This window comes from Sylvia atricapilla, chromosome 4 (assembly GCF_009819655.1).
Source record: "Sylvia atricapilla isolate bSylAtr1 chromosome 4, bSylAtr1.pri, whole genome shotgun sequence".
NCBI classification, from domain to species: Eukaryota; Metazoa; Chordata; class Aves; order Passeriformes; family Sylviidae; genus Sylvia; species Sylvia atricapilla.
This window is the reverse complement of record NC_089143.1, coordinates 44,386,119-44,405,396: the sequence shown is the minus strand read 5'-3', so window position 1 is coordinate 44,405,396 and position 19,278 is coordinate 44,386,119. Positions and strand designations below refer to the sequence as shown.

Below are 19,278 nucleotides of genomic sequence, written 5' to 3'. Positions count from 1 at the left end.
GCAGATTCAGGGTGGATATACTGCATATATGTAAAAAAGAAAATAAAAAATAGAGGACAAAGTTCATTATTGAAGATTATTTATCTTCTAAAGGTGTGACCCTCTAGGAAGAATGTTACAGAAGACTTAGCCTTAGACCCTCATTTATGAAACTATTCAGTATTCCTTTCTTTCCACTCAAAACCATCTTCCTTTTCAGTTAACTTCCTTCTACTGAACATTTGCAGTACTTCTGTTGCATTCCAAAGATTTTCCAAAACAGAAACACCAAAGATAATGAATTATGAATTTATCAATAAAAGTAAAATGTCTAGAAGATAGGCTTTGTTGTGAATATTTAAAAATCCAAAGCAATGAACACACCCCTTTATGAAAAATAGACATAGGTCAAGAACAAATTTCCTTTCCTGTTAAGTATCAACTGATCAGTCTCCATGATCTGTACTTCTCTGACAAATTTTCTAACAAAATCAATGGAAATTGAAGCAAAGGCTAAACTACCTTGAAAAAAAGCTATTTCTGACAGTCACTCAGAGGTATCTTAACTCCAGAGGTCATAACGGAAGTTCCCTGACACAAAGCCCAGAAACAAAAATTCTCTTGTAAAAGATGCAAGCATTTGGGATTGCTCTGATTTGATTAGTGATTTGTCTAGTGACAGACTCTGAAGACTACCTTTAGTTTTACATTAGAAAACTGTACACGTATGTGTATATATATATATATATACACACACATGCACATTTTCATATATTTTTTCTTTATGCTCTTCTGTCAATCTCTTCTTACCAAATGGTGAGAAATTCCAAGGGAAATTACTTATTTTTTGTTTAAGGAGCAAATAGATTAGTGCTTTTTTACATTATTCAGAACCTGATCCAAAGTTATCTGCAGTACAGGGAAGTATAAATAGGAGGATACATAATTTCAGAGAAAGCTAAACAGTTTTTTGTCCATTAAGTAACTTCTTACTTAAAAATCTTCTTACCATGAAATCAAGTGCTGTATTCAAGCAAGAAATATGATTTTTTGTGGAAAAGCTCAGGACCATATTTCCCTGGAAAACTGAATGGATGGACTACTTGGTTGAACTGCTGGCACAAACATTTACATTGATTTGATTGACAGTGAAAAGAGTGCTTTGGTTGTTTTAACACAGAAATTAAGGGATAAAGAAACAAGTCCAAATAAGTGAAGCTGTCCATGCATAAGTCACATCAGTATTTTAAATATGCTACTAGCATACCTGTCAGCCAGAGGGAGGAAACAGAACTGGAGTCTCACTCCAAGTGCTCTACTGTAGTAACAAATGTGTAAGACCAGTGGATGCTCTTTTATATGAAGAACACAAGGCTGGTGAAAAAAGTCATGCTTCAAATGCTTTATCTTTTGTTCACTCAACATACAAATGTGTCCTACAGACAGAAGCATTTAATTGATGAACTAAGCTGACAAATTGCCTAAATTTGGTTGGATGTATTTTAAGGGTGAAACAAACATACCTACAGGAAAACTATTCTCACAAAATGATAGAGTATAACAGAACATTTTGGTGTTCCTGAGATTACCGACACTGAAAATGGATACGTTTATTACCTTGATTTTTCCAGCTTGGAATACTACAGGGTGCACACTGAAACCCCTGCTTTTTAACAACTCAGTGCTACTTTAATCCACTTGAAATGAAAGAATGCTGCAAGTGAACAAGCCACTCTCACAAATTCTCCAGCTTACTAGCACTTCTTGAAAAGATACATTCAATGTGATAAAATTGTTATACAGCAGATTTCAAGAGGATATTTCAAGACAATTCATGAGAAATTTCAGCAAAAAAAAAAAAAAACCCTTGGTAACTAAAGAGGGAAAAAAATCTATTTGTTAAATACAGCTTTTCAAAGAGTCGAGAATTAAAAGACTTCAGAAGGGAAAAATACTTCTGTTAGTGGTTTAAGAGCATTACAAAGGAAAAAATCCTATACTTAATTAAGGGACCAATTTTTTGTCAACTGGAAGTATTTACCATGGCAAACAAAATGTGGCACTTGATTTTGGAACATGCGTGACATACGTGACTATGCTGTAAGTATGTTCAATGATCAGCTGCAGTTGCATCGCACTGAAGAGCTACATTGATATTTGACACTTGAAGTGTGTACCAGCTAAAAGGTATTCATTACTTCTTCACTTTATACTGCAAAATCTACTCCAGTGCCTATGAAAGATGTGTCAAAGGCTAAAGAGGACCACAGCTATGTCTATGTTTGGTGATAGTGCATCCGTGTTTTCCTTGACAGCTTTGAAAGAATACACAGGTTTACTGTGTAAGTACAGTACTTCCATAGCTGTGCACTAAAGTTACTCTCAAGTGCTACACAAAGAATGCTAAGTAATACTATTTTTAACTGGATTCAGATCAGTGGTATTGCAGACAAATGTTTTAACTACTTGAGCAAACTGACAAAATGCAAAAGGGCAAACTGCTAAGTCCTGTGACCATTTATAGTGCACTTCTTGATAGAAGCCCAGTATAACCAATGCAGAGGATGCAGAAGCTATGAACTGTCAGGTCTCATAACGGAAGTATTTTCACTCTCAAGGATCACAGAACACATTTTAAAGATGTTTTGTTAGGTCTAATGTACAATTAAGGAGGGGAAGAAATGAGTTCAAACAAGGAGAAGGTCAATATTAAAGTCAGATCAATGTCTGAATGGCCCAATCATACACTCACCCAAAAAAAGGTGGCATTGATATATTAACAAGTCAATAACCTGGAAAAAATGGTAGCTCATGTTTTAAAGCACATCAAACTTAGCTCTGAAAATGAAGTACTAAATAATTCAATGCATTACTTATTAAATGAAAAGCAGAACCTTAAAAAATAAAACTGGAAGTTCATGAAGTAAAGACTTTGTGTCAAAACTCTTATTTTGCATAAAAATACTTTTTTTGGTTTTTGTTATGTTTAATAAAAGAATAAACCTAGAAGACAGAAGCACTGTCTCTCTCATCTGTTGATATGAAGAATTAGATTGGGTTTTACTATTGGATTTTTTCAACATGCAGCTCTTGTATGCAACCCCTGTGCGTTAGCATGGAAGGAACCCAATATGGTCATCGCTGGGAGTTACGTGCAGGCTTTGAGTGCTGCAAGGCAGGGGACTAAAGGTGGAGCTCTCATATTTTCCACCATCAGCAGCCATCATACTGAGAATTATTAGTTTCAGAATACAAGATAAATAGATTGATGACAGCTTAGCTGGTAAAGCATATATTTACAGTACTTCTAAATTTTCTCTTTAGTCCTAATGCTAATAAAAAAGTAGATGCTGAACAGCTTTCTAAACCCTCCTAGAACTAAAACATTAAACTGACTGTTTGAGCGGTGTGTAGGACAGGACAAATGAGATAACTCTGGTCATTTTGGAACAGTGCAAAATCTTGAGAAAACTCCTTTAGATGTTGGTCGGGTTGTTTTGGAGGTTTTTTTGTATCTGTGATAAGTTAATGTATTATCATATTTCTCATTATAGAAAATCCACACATAAGACATCAGTGTAAAGTTCTAGCAGTACACCATACTTACATAGCCACAAAAAGACTTGTGGAGTATATCTAATCTTGTACACTGTACACTAAGCTTTTTCCAAGTCAAAGGAACTAAAAGTAAGCAAACATATTCCAAATGCTAACTTTCAAACAAACAGTTCCCAAATCATATAAAAAATTTAAAATACTCTATTAACATACAGAAACTTACTTTATCAGTTTCAGCATTATGAAATGTTCCTACTTCATGTTCAGCAAACACATACGCCTAATATCTAATTTCAGAAAAAATACTTTTCTGAAATGCACATGATCCAATATTAAACAGTCATGTCTGGGTGTATATATATGTTCTAAATTTTGCATTGTTGCAGACTGACATTAGATCATTGCCTTCAATGCATAACATCTACCTTTTACATATAAGAAACATTCTAAGATATTCCAAACCACATAGTACAAAAAAAAAAAAAAAAAAAAAAAAAAAAAAAAAAAAAAAAAAAATCAAACCTTCCAGGGTGATCTTATCAAATTTAAATTTTTGTCTGCGATTTAACTAAGTTTGCTAAAAAGCAGTAAGCTGGCATTCAAAGAAAGCCAGCATATTTACAAAAGGTGAGCTAGATTTTAAAACTTGCATCAATAAACTGAGACAGTATTTATACAGCAGCAAGAGAAAACTCATATAATGTATTTTAAGAGCCACTTAATTCATACAGCTCCTGAAGCTGTAGTATAAGACCCGTGATAGTTTGTCAGGCTAGGATTGTCTATATATAAACTATATCGCAACCTCCACATAGTAACATGCTATTTTTATTTTATGTAACAGCAAAAATGTTATCTTCCTTACTGAGTTACAAAAGTATCAAGATTGTAGTTTAAGAATTCTTACCAAAAATGTTTCAATATTATTTAGTTTAACATTTCTAAATGCTCTAATTTAATATGCAGCAAGTCGTATATGCCACTACAATTCAGAACTGAGTTCTATGAATTATACCCCAAACTATCCTCATGACCTAAAAGACTGAATAACAGTAAAATTCACATTTATGAGTGCACCTATCTTGTACAGCATTTGTTTTCACCTACACGGTTTACAGCTATAACAGAATCACCGACATGTTCCTTAAAATGAGTAATAGCTAAGACAACATGTACAGATTTTAATTAAATTACAGCACAAGAATTGATGAAATAAATTACCAAAGAGCTCCTCTATAGCACCCTGAGTGAATAGATAATAACAAACCTATATACTTCCTCACGGAATAAAGGCACCATGACAAAGCACTGAGCTCCAAGACAAGTGATGAAAATCCAGGCTCTAAAGATTTTACACTTACCCGCCTACGGCAGAAGGGCAAGCCCTGTGCAATGATGCTGATGCTAAATATCTTCATCACGGTTTGGTGTGGTAGAGGTTCTTTGGCACTTTTAAGATCAACAGGAACCAAGCCATGGTTGATGGCAGTTTTCCCAGGTTTGGACATTTTATAGTTCTTACTCTGTCAAGTCTACTAGCACCGCAAGAACATTGCTAAGAACTTTGCTTTAAAGTTGCATGATTTTCTTTTTTTTTTTTTTCCTTTAAGTTTCAGACTGGTGAATCAGCTCCCCACAGCCTGCTGCCTTTGTCTCTCAACCTTCTCCTGCCAAGTGTCCTGACCTGTCTGCTGCTCAGTGAAGTGCAAGCTATCCTAGTATAGACAGGAATTAAACCACCAAGGGGCAGGCAGACTGCTCCTGTCAGTCAAACAGCTGGTGGACCTCCCCTGCAATGTCAGAAGAGCCCTTCTCCAAAAAGGGATCTGCAGATTGAAAAAGAAGAAAATCATGACTGCCTGGAGTTTTAATAAGCACAGTCACTTACACCTGCACTTTAAAGAAAGAATTTTCTTTTAATTTTGTTTTGTTTTTAACAAGTTGGTATTAGGCTTTCAGAAAGGGAATCCAAGGAGATTCCAACCTTCAGAGGGTGACAGTGTTACTGCAGGATCAATTCTATCACTCCTCAAATAGATTTCTTCTGGACAGTCAGTAAAATTAAATGGAAAACTTATCTGGACTTTGCTGTTCCTCAGCTTTGGTCTCTAAAAACATAGTATATTGTCCAAAAATTAAAAAAATGACATAAAAATGGATTTTAAAAAATTGAAAAAAAAAATCAGTGTCTCCTAAAAATTGGTACAAAACTAGCTCATTTAATAAACGTAGATGCTACACTGTGATTTTTAATTTGTTCTTCCTGGCCTTCCTTACTTATGTACAGGTACTCCAGTCTGAACCTTCCTCCTTGCCACCTTAGAGGGAGCAACATCCAAGTGGCTTTAGCTCTAAGGATGCTACGGAACAGTAGTTTTCCCTCTTCTGGCCAACTCAATTCCCATGAATTTGGGTACCAGTTTGCTCAGGCATCACACCTGTGGAAAGACGTAGGGCTCTTTCTCCAAGAACACAGCATTTCTTTAAGGATGTGGGGAGAGGTCTGCTTGCCCTTAGCAACAAATCCAAGGGCCATTTTCCAGGAAAAGTTCTTACTCCACTGAACAAAGATACAAAGCAATGTCTATTACTCAGATTTTCCACAATTAGTTTACTTCCATTTTGAATAATTTCTTGACCAAATTAGCTTTCCTAAAATGTCTCCAGTATGTTCCCACAATCCCCTTCTGGTGCATATACTTGGACATGCTTCTTAAAAACATATTCATATTTTGAAAACCTTTTTGAACAAAACTAAGTAGCAAGAAACAAAAGCCAGTGAAAATGTCTTATGAAACTGCTGATAAGAGATGCAGAAAACCATCAAAGCTCTTGTATGAACTGAGTGAGTACAGTCCAAAACACAGTGAATAAATGACCATTAAGAAATCTTACAAGTCTCTTTATGCACCAACCAGCAAAGATAATTAACTGTATAATTATGTGAGGGCAAAAGAGGGAGTGCCGTAATGCTTTAATGCTTGGAGCACAACAATGTAACTTGACAAAAGACGGCATTAAAATATGACTGTATTAGCATTTCCACTTAGCTCTTTGTTTCCCCTTCAAAAAGCCAAGCTGTAAGCATGTCTCATTTGCATATAGAGGGCCTCCCTGACCAAACATTTGCATGTGGAAAGTTTTTTATGAGAAAAAAAGAAAAAAGAAAAAAACATATATAAAAATCCCTAACATTTCACTGGGAGTATAAATAAGTTACAGTAAGCATCTACTTTTAACACAGTATTTTTCTCAGACAAACAAGACAATCCTTATTTCTTTACAGATGTTGCATACAAAAAAGCTGTGACAGAATGCTGGGTAGCATAGTATTTTTTTGCACAGATGGCTGTTTTCTTTTCTACCATCCCATCCAGATGTTACTTGAAAGCACATTTAGACATACATTTTCTTCCAAAAGACTCTTTACATTTCCTACTTAATACTTTCTGCTAAAACTCCAAGGAACAGTTTACCATTAGCCTGTACACAGCAGCAATGGCATTACTTTATAACTTCATTCTGAAGTATTTCACATTTTATATAAATACTAGGCTTTCACTTGACTGGAACGCTTCAGAATATGTGTCTCGGAATCTCGGTTTTATTCAAATAAGAAAATTTCACTGAAGTACTCCGAAGAGGGAAAAGAGCAGCCTTTTTTAGTTTTTACTGTGAATAACTGAAGTGAAGAACAGAACCAAAACTCAAAAGAGATCAACTCACATACCCTATTGATGTATCATTCAAAAAGAAGCAAGAGATCAATTTTCCATTTTTGATGAACTAGTTACCGCCTCAGTTGTTCCAACAAAGTGTGAAGTTTAGCAAAATGCAATATATAATGTAATTGTATAAACATAATTTGAGATCAGATCAGGATCAAATACAACATTCTGTACAAAGCAGGCTTTACTTTCTTCTTTAACAAATACTCAGTATCTCGTTTAATTGCATACAGAATTGTCTGTATGCACTAGAAGAAACTGCTGAACTAAACTCAGTTTTAAGGGTATTGCACAATTGCTGAAAGAACTTGAGTGTGCCAGACCACCAGCTTTTATTAGTGGATGCCAGAGCCTAGCATCTTACTACTTTACAGGCTTACTCCCCCTCTTCTTTCAAAAAATATTAGTTTCATAACATGAGTGCAAAACAGAAACATAACTTGGCCCATTTACAGATTTACATACAACTGGGGAGTAAACAAGACCCAAGTATTGCATTCTCCAAGCACTGCTCACCACATCAGTTCCAGTCACAGGTTATTCTTACACCTCTGAAAACACAAAACACAGGATTATCAGCCCTTCTTTTTTGTGGTTTGAGATGAAGTCCCAGTGGTTTTTTTCCCCAGGAACTTCCAAACTATCCTAGAGTAATTCCAAAGGGACACACTCCTAGCTGCAAAAAAGGATCATGTTCATAATTAGCGTAGTCCCCTTTTAGTGGATAAAACCACAGCAAAATAAGGCACCTTTTTTTCTCCAATGTGAAATTACACAATTAGATTTTACACTTTACTATAGCAATAAGAGAAAAATTAGTTTTTCCTGTGTCTATTTTCCCCTGCTTTTTTATCACTGTCTCCCAGAAAATAAACTTGCATTAGCAGATGAGGTCTTGTCCTAATTTTACTTCCACTTACAATCACTCTAGTTTTTAGTCTTGTGTTTGCTACACATTTCTGACTGTAAATATCATTCATTGTCTTACAGTAATGCTTAAAGGTCCCAGGCTAATGCTGGAAAGTTATAAACTTCTAATAAGTGAAAGTCCTTAGCCAGAAAAAAAACACCTAATTTTAAGCAGTAAGAGAGAAGACAAAAATGGTAAAGGCTGACTATCTCAGAAGTCTATCTCTGACTATGTCAGAAATACATTGCATGTACTAGATATCACTTATTTTTATATTTGTACAATACATACATATTCCAAATATAATTCTAATTTAAGCTTCAAATGTTAAGCTTAGACAGCCACTCTGTTGCTTTTACCTTTAAAGATGTATACTTTTGCATTATATTGGATGAGAATATGTATAAACCTGACAAATGTGAAATTATGAAAATCTGAGTTTTCATGCTTTGCAATACGTTTTTCCAACATTCTGTTTCTCAATATAGTTAGGCTGATTTCCAGTGGTGCTCTTTTTAAGTGCCTGCCTGTCCTTTTAATCAGAAGATCACATTTGAAATGAAATCACATAAAGGTGCCTGAAAAACTAGTATTTTTAAACTCAAGCCAAGACTGCCACGGACTTTCAACAGTAAACATAAGAATCCAGAAGACTCTTGTTTCTTTTTGGCCAGTCCACTGAAAAGATGCCTGTAAAATGAAAGCATGTACAAAGCAGCAATAATCTTTATACCTGCCATCCAGAGTAAGTCAAAGTCAGCTTTTTAGGAGGTCTTTACCAGGAATCAAATGTTACAAAATTAACTAGTTCCTTCAGTATACTGAACTCAGGAAAGACATAATTTTAAGACACAGATCTAGGTAATTATCCCAACACCAAAAAGCAGTTCATGCAAATTTCCCAGAGTTTTTTCTAGAGTTGTTTTGCCTATTAACATTACTGGAAATAAAACCTAAACACAAGCACGACATTTTTATATGGTGGTGGAACAGTTCAAGACCTAGAGAGCCCTAAATGAAGTATTTGCAAGTATAGAAAAACTAAAATGCAGATAGCAGAACCCCAGACAGGCTCTCCACAGTTCTTAACATCGGTGAACAGCTGCCCTCAAATGGATAAAGCAGAGAACTGCAACATTTCAGAAGTCACCTCTTCAAATTAATCGTGGTAACATCACTAACCTTTGAATATATTTGATCATTTATTTCCTAAAAAAAAATCTGTAGAAAGCTCCACACAGTTGTAGCATACAGAATACACTATGATTTACATTATCCATAAGCCTTATTATTCATTTGATACTCATACTGGTCCCTGCCCAGGTCTAGAAAGACCGAGAACCACTCTGTCAGCAAAGCAAGGCAGCCTACATGACACTAGCAATAACTTATCCAGCAACTGTGGTCATAAGTTTATTTATGTGAGGGATTTCTAATACCAATATACAAGTAGTTTTCAAATGAGAGATTGCATATTAGCCTGCTTTACGCAGGTTAACAAACAAATGGTATAGATAAGAGGCACTGCTGAACGCAAGTTAACTGCAACTCTGTTACTGGTGCTGAATAGAAAAAAAACCCTGTTGCTCTAAAATGCTCTGTTATATCCAAGTTTACTCAATACAAAAATCTCCACATATAAGAAAACATAATGAAGACTCCTGAAGAGACTATGAAGGAGATCAATATGGAGGACAATTTTGATCTTATGAGATCAAAATATCCTAAAAAGCGTACACTTGAATAGTAACCAAATGGGGCAAAACAACTAGCATCAATTTAATTTATTCTACATAAAATAAACATGCAAACTGATGGCTTTTTCCATAGTCCATGAGAAAACCACCTGTTGTAACACAACCAGCAGAAAGAGCAAAGTCTGGCTCCATGTTAGATTATCATACATACTCAAATTGTACTTGAATTCAGATTTTCTTAACTTGAATTAACTCAAATTAACTTAATTCCTGGTTATAATTCCGGCTCTGAAATCATATCAAGGCATGGTCATTATAAACTACTGTGTCTAATACTAAAGACCTGCCTTAAAATTCTTGCTGCGGAAGAGCCTTTTGTAACTGCTGGTGGAATATGGTACAACTTGTGTAACACTCCTATATTGAAAAAAAATTACTAAGTTTCAAAAAAAATATAGATAAGGATGATGGTAAAGCTGCTGTCTGGCAAAAGACTTCACACTACACAAGACAGCATTCCTCAAAGTTCACTACCAGAGGCCAGGGAAGATGAAATATCAAGTATATCAGCTAAGGGGAGATCATCATATAAACATACCTACTACATATTTTTCATGCCTATGTGTATGCTCATAACTGTTTAAGCATCCTGGCATTTAAGTGTGAGCGCACAGAGGAATAAAATGAGACTCAAATTTGACCTACTGGATTTAAATACTCGTGTAATGGGGAGCCCAGCAGCAAGTCAGACTAACCAATATCAAGGATTCACTACTTTCAGTTTCTAATTGCAACCACCAGTTCAATTGAGTTTGAATGTCACTGTAACAAAATAACATCTCTACTAGATCTGCTCAGTCCCACAGCTCATCTTCTTTAAAGCTGAAAGGAAACAAGAACATCCAGTGGAGACTCTAGAAGCAAAAAGAAGACTAGCACTTCCCCCTTCTATATTTGGCCAGTTTTCCCCAACTCTCCAATAAACAGGCAGTAAAATTGGTCAGGCATGTGAGCTCTGAAATAATTCCAGTAAGTAGGAAACCTGAAAATTATCAACTTTTGTTGTTGCTAAGTAATTTTTCCACTAGATTAGCAACTGTAAGCAGCTCACAAAGCAACCATATGCATGAAGAGACAAACTTTTTAGAAGTGGAGAACAGTCAAGACCTCTGCCTTTGGGCAAGAACAAGCTATTAGATCACCTTTCTTTGTCCATGGATCCCTTAGCATGTGATACTGATCCAAAAAAGATGACAGCTCCCCAGGCATCTCAACAAGTGCAGAATTCCATCTCAAAAGAACGGGAGGGGAACTTGCAGGTACATGCAGATACAGGCATGGGATGTGCCCTCAATCCAACAGTACCACCACAACAGAGCACAACTGCATTCACACAAGGCAGTTTTCTGTAAGGTCTCATGAAGTGTTTAGGAAAACAACACAGACTGTCTAGTAAAATGCATATTGACGAGACTATATAGTATCAATACTAATGATGCTATCATAACATGAGAAAATACTTAGCCATGAGCACCTAAAAAAAGTAATGCCCACCTTACAAGGCCCTTACATTAAAACAGGAGGCCTCCGTTAATTGGCTTTACACTACAAGTCCCCTAACTTTATCACTGTATTTACCATCCTTGTTGTCACTGTCACTTTTTTAAGAACTATCTTTGAAGCATGTGTCTTCATTTCTCCAGCAAATATTTCAGAAAACATTCCAGATATGCAACAGAAATCCAGCTGCATAATCTTGCATTTTAGAAATATTCCAGAAATGTCTGCCCAGTTCTTATTGGCTATAACATGACTTGTTGGATAAGCAAGGTTAACTTTTTAGTCTAGTCAGTGTTGCAACAGCTGTTAAAAAGAATTTCTACAGCTGCTCTGCAGGAATTTATTTGCTGACCACTTATTTCTGCTGGTTTTGCACCTTTAAATAAAGCTGAGACAAGAATTAAGAACTGCAACAGGTAGAGAAGTCATGCAATATTTAACACAGGATTAAAATGCAAGTCAAATTCCCAGCTGAGGATAAGCTAGGGGAAGGGAAAGCAGGTGGTTTTTTAGTAAAGGAGGCTGCTTTTATGAAAAGGGAAGATAGGAAACTGAAAAATTATTTTCCATACTGCAAAATCCAGCTTGTCTTATCACTGTATCACACATCCATATGAAGTGTAACACTTTAAATGAGAAAATCTCTACTTCTATACTTACACACACAAAAATGCACAAAGCAGTACCAAAATACTTAAAGCAGGTTTATCAGTTTCTGAATAATGCACAAAAAGACAAACATGAGGCTTGGACTTAGACCTTTCTTTCTACATATTAAATGAGAACACAAAAAATCGCCAAAAATATCAAAAAGGCATTAAAAATATTTCCATCATCTTACACACTTAAACAATTTTTTTTTCTTCTGTAGCAAAATTCTGTCTCAAGACTGTTCATTCAGCATTAAAAAAAAATTCTGACAACACTCTATGGATTAGCTACACTGACAACGGCTAAAATAAAGGCTGAACAGTGGAAAATATAGTTTGAATGTTTGAAACAAAACGATTTTCAAGGCTGCTTTTGATACGAGACTATTTTTCTTACCAGCACTGTAAAACACACATAAATACACATAAATCTAACAAATGCAACAACTGATTGTTGCAATGGCATTCATTTGATAGCACCAAATTAAGCTACATAATCCTTTTCAGCTGGTAACAGCATACTGCAAAGGGGTGTGAGGCTATTTATAAAGCTCAAGATATGTGAAGTAAAGAATGCTTAGAGCACAGAAGAAAGCAGGTAGTATGCAGAAGGGCTGGCATTCTTGATTAGTATGGTTGACCAAATCCAGCTTTGAGCTTACTGGTATTCTGGTACTAAACCCTGCCAAGAACTACATGCAGTGCACCAGCACCAAATTCTGACTGGCACAGTGTGGGAAGAGTCAGGGTCTGTCAACAGCCTGTCCTCCAGAACAAATACATGGGAATACCTGCACACCCAGTGTGCAGCATACGTGCTCTAGGGCATGGAATACTAGCAGTTTACACCAAAGCCAAAAATTGTTCAGAAGGGTAAGTGCCTCTGAGTACCAACAGAAAGTGTCCTTGCTTTGGATGAAGGCCAGCTTAAAAGTTGAGGGACAACATTTGACAAGAACAATTGATCGATATTGAATGATTTTTGGTCTGATTTCTTCCATTTAGCTGTGTCACTTCTCCTTACTTTATTTTATTGTTACATATTAATTTTAATTAAACCAATTATTTTCTGCGTGTTCTAGAAATCTGACCAAGGTATCACAACTGAAGGAATTATGACATTGGCAAAAAGTGTTTATTATTTGTTGTCTTTTAATTTTTTTTAGTACTCAATATTCTTGAGCCAATAATGATCACAGTAGCTGCCATCCTTAAGTTCAATGAGAAGAACAAAGGGTCTCCTGGTCCACTTTGAAATCAATCAGCTGGGTACGAATGAGATTTGCACTTACAGGAAATGTTGCTAAAGCTTTATTGAAAGTAGCAATGACTTCTGATGATGAATAAGGTGGAATTTATCCCTGCTGGCAATCTGTGGTGGCAATAAGTACATTTTCCACTTCACAGAGGGGCCAGGGATTGAACAAATGTATTAAAATTTTATAAGCATTAACTGAGTAATATGTCATGACACAGCTGAAAAATATAGCCAGTGTCTTCCAAGACTGAATTACACTGAGTATTACTAAAAGGCACAATTCACTCCTTTCATATTATGCAATATACGGTCAGGTAGTAAAATCAGTAGAAAACATTGCCTTTTGGTAAGAACAAAGATTTTAAAAAGCAAGGTTTAAACAAAGAAATTGTTAGTGTGGACCACCTTGATTTGGGACAGAAATCTCTGCACTTCTTTAGTCACTGTGTCCTTCTCAGATCCTTTCCCTCTTCCCAATTCTTGATACAAACTAAAGAAATAAAATTTGAAATTAGCAAGAAGAGTAAAAAGGAGAAACAGGACAGAAGAAAAGATGCCCAAAGCAATGCTTTCCGCTTGTATTTCACTGATCATGATCAAGATAACTGTCTATCCAAAAGAACTTATGCTTTTCTCCCTTAAAATCTCAATAGCTCTTAACTATATGTAATATTACATCAAAAGTTGTACCATACATAGTCAAGGCACATCAAGTTTTTTTAACATAAAACATTTTATAATAATTTGGTGAATTCCTGAACTTCTTTGGCCCAGAGAGAATGGGCAGAAGTACCACAAATTTTGCATAAAGTTTAGAAAGTATCTTCATTAACCACTCCATGGAAAAAAAGGGAGAAGATGGGTGTGACAAAAAGAATCATTTATAGAAACACCTGTTCCAGGTTTTACAGGGATTTTTATAATAGAAATTTCACCAATAAACCAAACTGTGAAACATTCAAATAAACAAAACATAATAGCTGATCAATAAATCTATACAAAATGCACAGTACATCATTACTACACAAGCACAGCTGCAAGGACAGGTGAGACACCATGCACTAGCAAAGAAGAACAGGTCATGTGTCAAAAATCACCTTTTGTGGATGGACATTAGATGCTGTCTGTTCAAACATTTGCTGAGGCAGCTTGGAAATTTTGTTTTTAAGCAGTCTGCCTCTTCAGAAATCATTAAACTAGCAGAGTAATTGACATTGTCTAGTTTCTCTCCTTATACTCAGGAATTTATAAAGGTATGTAAATTCCTTCACTGTGCACAATTTGTTGAATAGCCACATGTTCTGTAGAGAATGAAAAGTCCTACAGAAATGATACATATCCTGTAATCTGCAAAAGAGCTCTGAGTGAGAAACATATCAGGAAAAAATGTTAGTCCTGAAACAGGCGTTACTTAGTTTTGGCCTTCAGATCAATTTCTAGTTGTCCAGCTCCCTAAGTTAATTTCAGATCCCATGATTTTTTAAGTACAAGTATCAGCAAATGCAAGATGTTTACTAATCATAACTTGTATTTTTTAAATGTACACTTCAAATTCATAGCTAAAGGAATATTTGACTACCATTTGGGAAAGGATTTGTCAACAAAACAAAAAACTAACTCACCAGCAAAAGTTTTACTTTCTCCACACTTTGATTCATCATTTGCATTCAATTTTATAACTAGTAATACCAACTTCAGTAAAGCTTCAAAAGGAGAAGCAGCTTGAAACAGACAGGGCAACAGCATCCACTGATAAATGCTCAAGAAAATACTGCTGTATCACTACAGACTGGAAATACTTGGGCTAACGATCACACCAGGCAATAGCATGTGCCACATAGTCAAGAACAACAGAAGGAACAAATGGCACATTTAAATGGGGCAGAGCTCCCAAACGCATTTGTTACACAAGTCACATATCCCAACAGAGTGAGTGTACTGAAAGGATTGTGAAGCACATTTGCATGATTTCTACTTCATAATATTGTTGTCATATAATTGGTGAGTTGAAATAGTACTACTGCAGATTTTTTTCTTTCTTCTGGGAAAAAAAAAAAAAGCTCATTTTTATTTTGGCAACAAAGATGCAGAGCAAAAACCACGTGGGTGCTGAACCAACATTGATTTCAAAGTCTATGAAAAAGCGTGGGACAACAAGATGCTGCTTCAGGTAGTTATCCTGAAGGCATCAATTTAATTTATTCTACATAAAATAAACTGATATGGAAGTTTGAGTAACATAAGCAAGTACCTCCCCAATATTTACCTTTAGGGAGCAACGCCTAAGCCAAGCGACCAGAGGACACCTCAAGTATTTATCCTGTTTCTGCATCCCCCTTGCCCAAGGTGGCGGGCAACTTTCCTGCTTTAGGAAACTGAACAACCACCCAACATAAGCTACAGAAGAGTTACATGGATCTTCAGGAGAACACACCAGACATGTCTGGTAACCAGCAGGAAGGGGAGGTGTATGCTCTGATGTAGGCTTCACTGCAAAGAAAGGGCAATTGCGTATTGGCAGATGCCTCTACAGAGCAAACTGGCGCAATCCAAAGCTCTGTGCATTTATTTTCCAGTTGATAAGCCTAGTTGAGGCAAATTTATTTTCCAGTTATGCCTAGTTGAGGCAAATCCCTTGCTTGGAATTTAAAGATTGACCTCAATTATTGGCACAGAAGCAGAAAATCACTTGTGTCTTAGTCAGCTAAGAATTCAGTCTAGTAAGCAATTGCTGTAATCAGAAACTAAATCAGCATTACCTCTTTCCACATTTACAAAAAAAAAAAGAGCATACCTTTCTGCAGTGAAGGGAAAAGAGAAAATCAATTAAAATCTACATAGTAAATAGAATTTTGTAGTCCAAATTATGACCCAAACTGTCAGAATCAATGTTTTCTGTTAAACTACCTTCCTTCCTTTCTTCCCAGACACTAAGGTTCTTGATTTTACTGTCTATACAGAATTTCTTACTTCAGAAATTGTATATTAGAACTGTCCTTGAATTGTTGTAATATTTGTAAAAATCATACTGAAAAGTGGTAAGACACCCTACATAAAGGGAAAAAAGCCCTAGAATTTAATATAAATTCCTTTAATTTGACTACATCATGTTAACGTAACAGTCAAATTTAATTGCTAAGTATTTCAAGAACTCTGCATGAGATAGCTGAACTAAATAGCAAAGTTCTTAGATAAGCCACAAACTCTGTTAGTAATGACCACATTACTACAAAGAGAGCCCACATATCTATCAGCAAACTTTTAAGATCCACTTACAGAGTAAAAAAAAACAAGCAGAGAGGCAATTATGTAACATATTAGTTTTATGTACAAGTGAAGGGAAATTCTACTTAGAAAATGCAGAAGTATAGATAGCTAAACCTCTAGTAACCTTGAGCAGCAAATAAAATCATAAATTAACATGGCCAAGTAAAAGCACAGAAAGCAAAAAGTACTTTTCAAACAAAACACTGGTATTTGTACAAAGCATGCTGCAGGTTAGTAAAGCTGGAGAAGTAACTTGCTATCTACAGAGAAACAAAGAATCTGCATTCCTTCCATGGATGCTTTAAGATTTAACAAACTACATCTAATGACAGTTGTGTAACCTTTTCAAATGATCCTGCATGCTTGGAATGATTAGCACTAAACTATGGGGAATATAAATGGGGAAAGAAAGCAAAGGTTAGAAGTGTTGATTTATATTAATCTCCAAGTATAAATATTTCTAAAGTTATTACTGCCCAATACAAAAAACAAGGCTCTGTATCAGAAAAGTAAAAAGAAAATGTATTTTTAAACAACAAAACTTGCTTTGTAAACATCAAGACCTTGTCATGGTAATGCAAAAGTAATTCCAGCTGGGAGTTATGAATCATTAAATCTTTAAAAGGGACCTCTGGAGATCATCTAGTCCAATTCTCTGCTAAAGCAGGTTCACCTGGAGCACATTACACAGGATTATGTCCAGGCAAGTTTTGAGTATTTCCACAGAAGGAGACTCCACAGGCTCTCTGGACAGAATGTTCCTCTAAGAGAAGGGTGCTGCCACCCTCAAAAGAAAGTTTTTCCTCATTTTCAGATGTAACTTCCTGCGTTTAAGTTTGTGCTCATCACCCTTTAACCTGTCACTGGGCACCGCTGAATAAGCATCTGCCCCCAATATCTGAACACCTGCCCTTAAAGCATTTGTATGCCTCGACAAGATTCCCTTCAATTAAAAAAATAGAATCATAGAAAAAAGCAAGAGGAAAAAAAAACCAAAAACTGTCACTGCTTTTTTGTTGCCTTTTTTCAACAATCAGAACAATTTTTATGTGTAGCCTTTCTGACACAGCTTTAGGCAAGTTATTACTTAGTTTAAAACCCTTGAAAGCATTAACTGAAAGGCATGAAGAATCTACATACCTTTCATGTGATCCTTGCAAAAAAAAAAAATAGGCAAAAAATTAATCCCTTTTTGTAGTATGAAGTTTTTGCTCTTTCTCCCGTGTACTCAGAGCAGAGAACTATACATTACATTCTCATCACATGAGCCATCTGAAAATAAGTTTAATACTTGTCCTTTTAAAGGAAATATTCCTACATCATTTCCTATACTGGAAACATATTTCTTGACAAATAAAAAATACTGAGTCCTTCTGTTCCAGTTACATTTATTCCCTACACTTAAAAAACATGCTTCAGGCTTTTAGCTGCAGGAGCAAGGAAAACCTTTGCAAAGAACACCGCACAAGTCTCCATAGGGCTGCAGCAAAGCAGTAGCAGCCCCCTCTGCTGCTCAGAGAAGGAGAAAAATTATTAACACACACAAACCTCCCTCCACCTACACACACTGCAACTTTTGCCTAATTCCATGTACTGCCTGTACACACACACAGAAAAAAATCTGCTCCCAAGGATCAGCATTTCTGTAATCATCTTTGATTCTCCTTATTCCCCTATCTTGCTTTTAGGCTATCAATAATTCTGACAATAACTGCAGAGCAGCAATTTCACACAGGAGTCCTTTTCACTTCACTTCACATAACTGAGGAAACCAGTGCAATCTTAGGTTTTTCCTCAGTTAAAAAAATTAATGCAGTCTTTTCATACAAAGCCAAAAGCCCCTGAAAAAATAAATCCTTATCTCTGTGGCTCTACATACAAGCTTAGACCAGGCACCTGCAGCAAAAAACTCTGTTGCAGCCTGAACTATTTAAGAGCTGAAAACTCTCTATGTGAGCAGGACTTGAGATTTGTTTCAGAACAGAAGAGATGGGTATTTAAGCTCCAAGGGACAGGTTTTCCTGTGGTACATCCTCTTCCAGCCCCACCCAAGTTAATCCAGTTTATCTGTTGTATCTTCCCTCTCTCCACTCTCCCATGTCAATAAACAATCAAGAAGAGGCGCTCCTGAACAGCTCCATTACTTACACACACTCTGTCTTGTGACTTACAGCCAAATGTACAGTAAAAAGTATGGTAGAGGATGCTGCAATCAAAGTACACTGGTTTTACATGAAAATTAAACTGCTTCTCAGCCTTTACCACTGTTGTTTGTAATATTTGTTATGTATTAAATGTCTCCATCTAAAAAAACATCTTATTACCTTTAGTAATGGTGCAAATGCTAAAATATGACAACTTCTGAAAGGGTATCAAAGTTGGTTTTGTGGTTGTAGATGCACAAACTACACAATAATTTTTAATCTTCATTTTAGCTAATCTGTTTTCTGTTTCCCTGGAAGCTCTGCTAACCAACAAAACAATCACAACCCACAATTCTGCAACAAGCAAACCTGCATCTGAAGAGGAGACTAATTAATGAAGTTATTGGAGGGTTCTGCACGCATGAATGCCTGACCCCTTATGAGAAGTCGCCATCACAATCCAAATAAGTAAACACAGAAGTAACATTTCACATTCATATAACCTAATTTGCAAGTTTTATGACAGT

General features: G+C 35.9%; 1 protein-coding gene across 2 annotated transcripts in view; it reads right to left on the bottom strand.

Annotated features, from left to right (window-relative positions):
- The window catches only part of FBXW7 (F-box and WD repeat domain containing 7), a 176,005-nt gene that overhangs the window by 74,842 nt on the left and 81,885 nt on the right, over positions 1 to 19,278 (bottom strand). Inside the window, exon 1 of one of the 2 annotated variants that reach the window (XM_066317722.1) lies at positions 4,899 to 5,231. The exons of the other annotated variant lie outside the window; for it this stretch is intronic. Coding sequence (XP_066173819.1) covers positions 4,899 to 5,045 — 147 coding nt within the window. The 5' untranslated portion in view covers positions 5,046 to 5,231. Of the gene's footprint in view, positions 1 to 4,898; positions 5,232 to 19,278 lie in introns of those variants that run through there. 2 annotated transcript variants of the gene reach the window in all.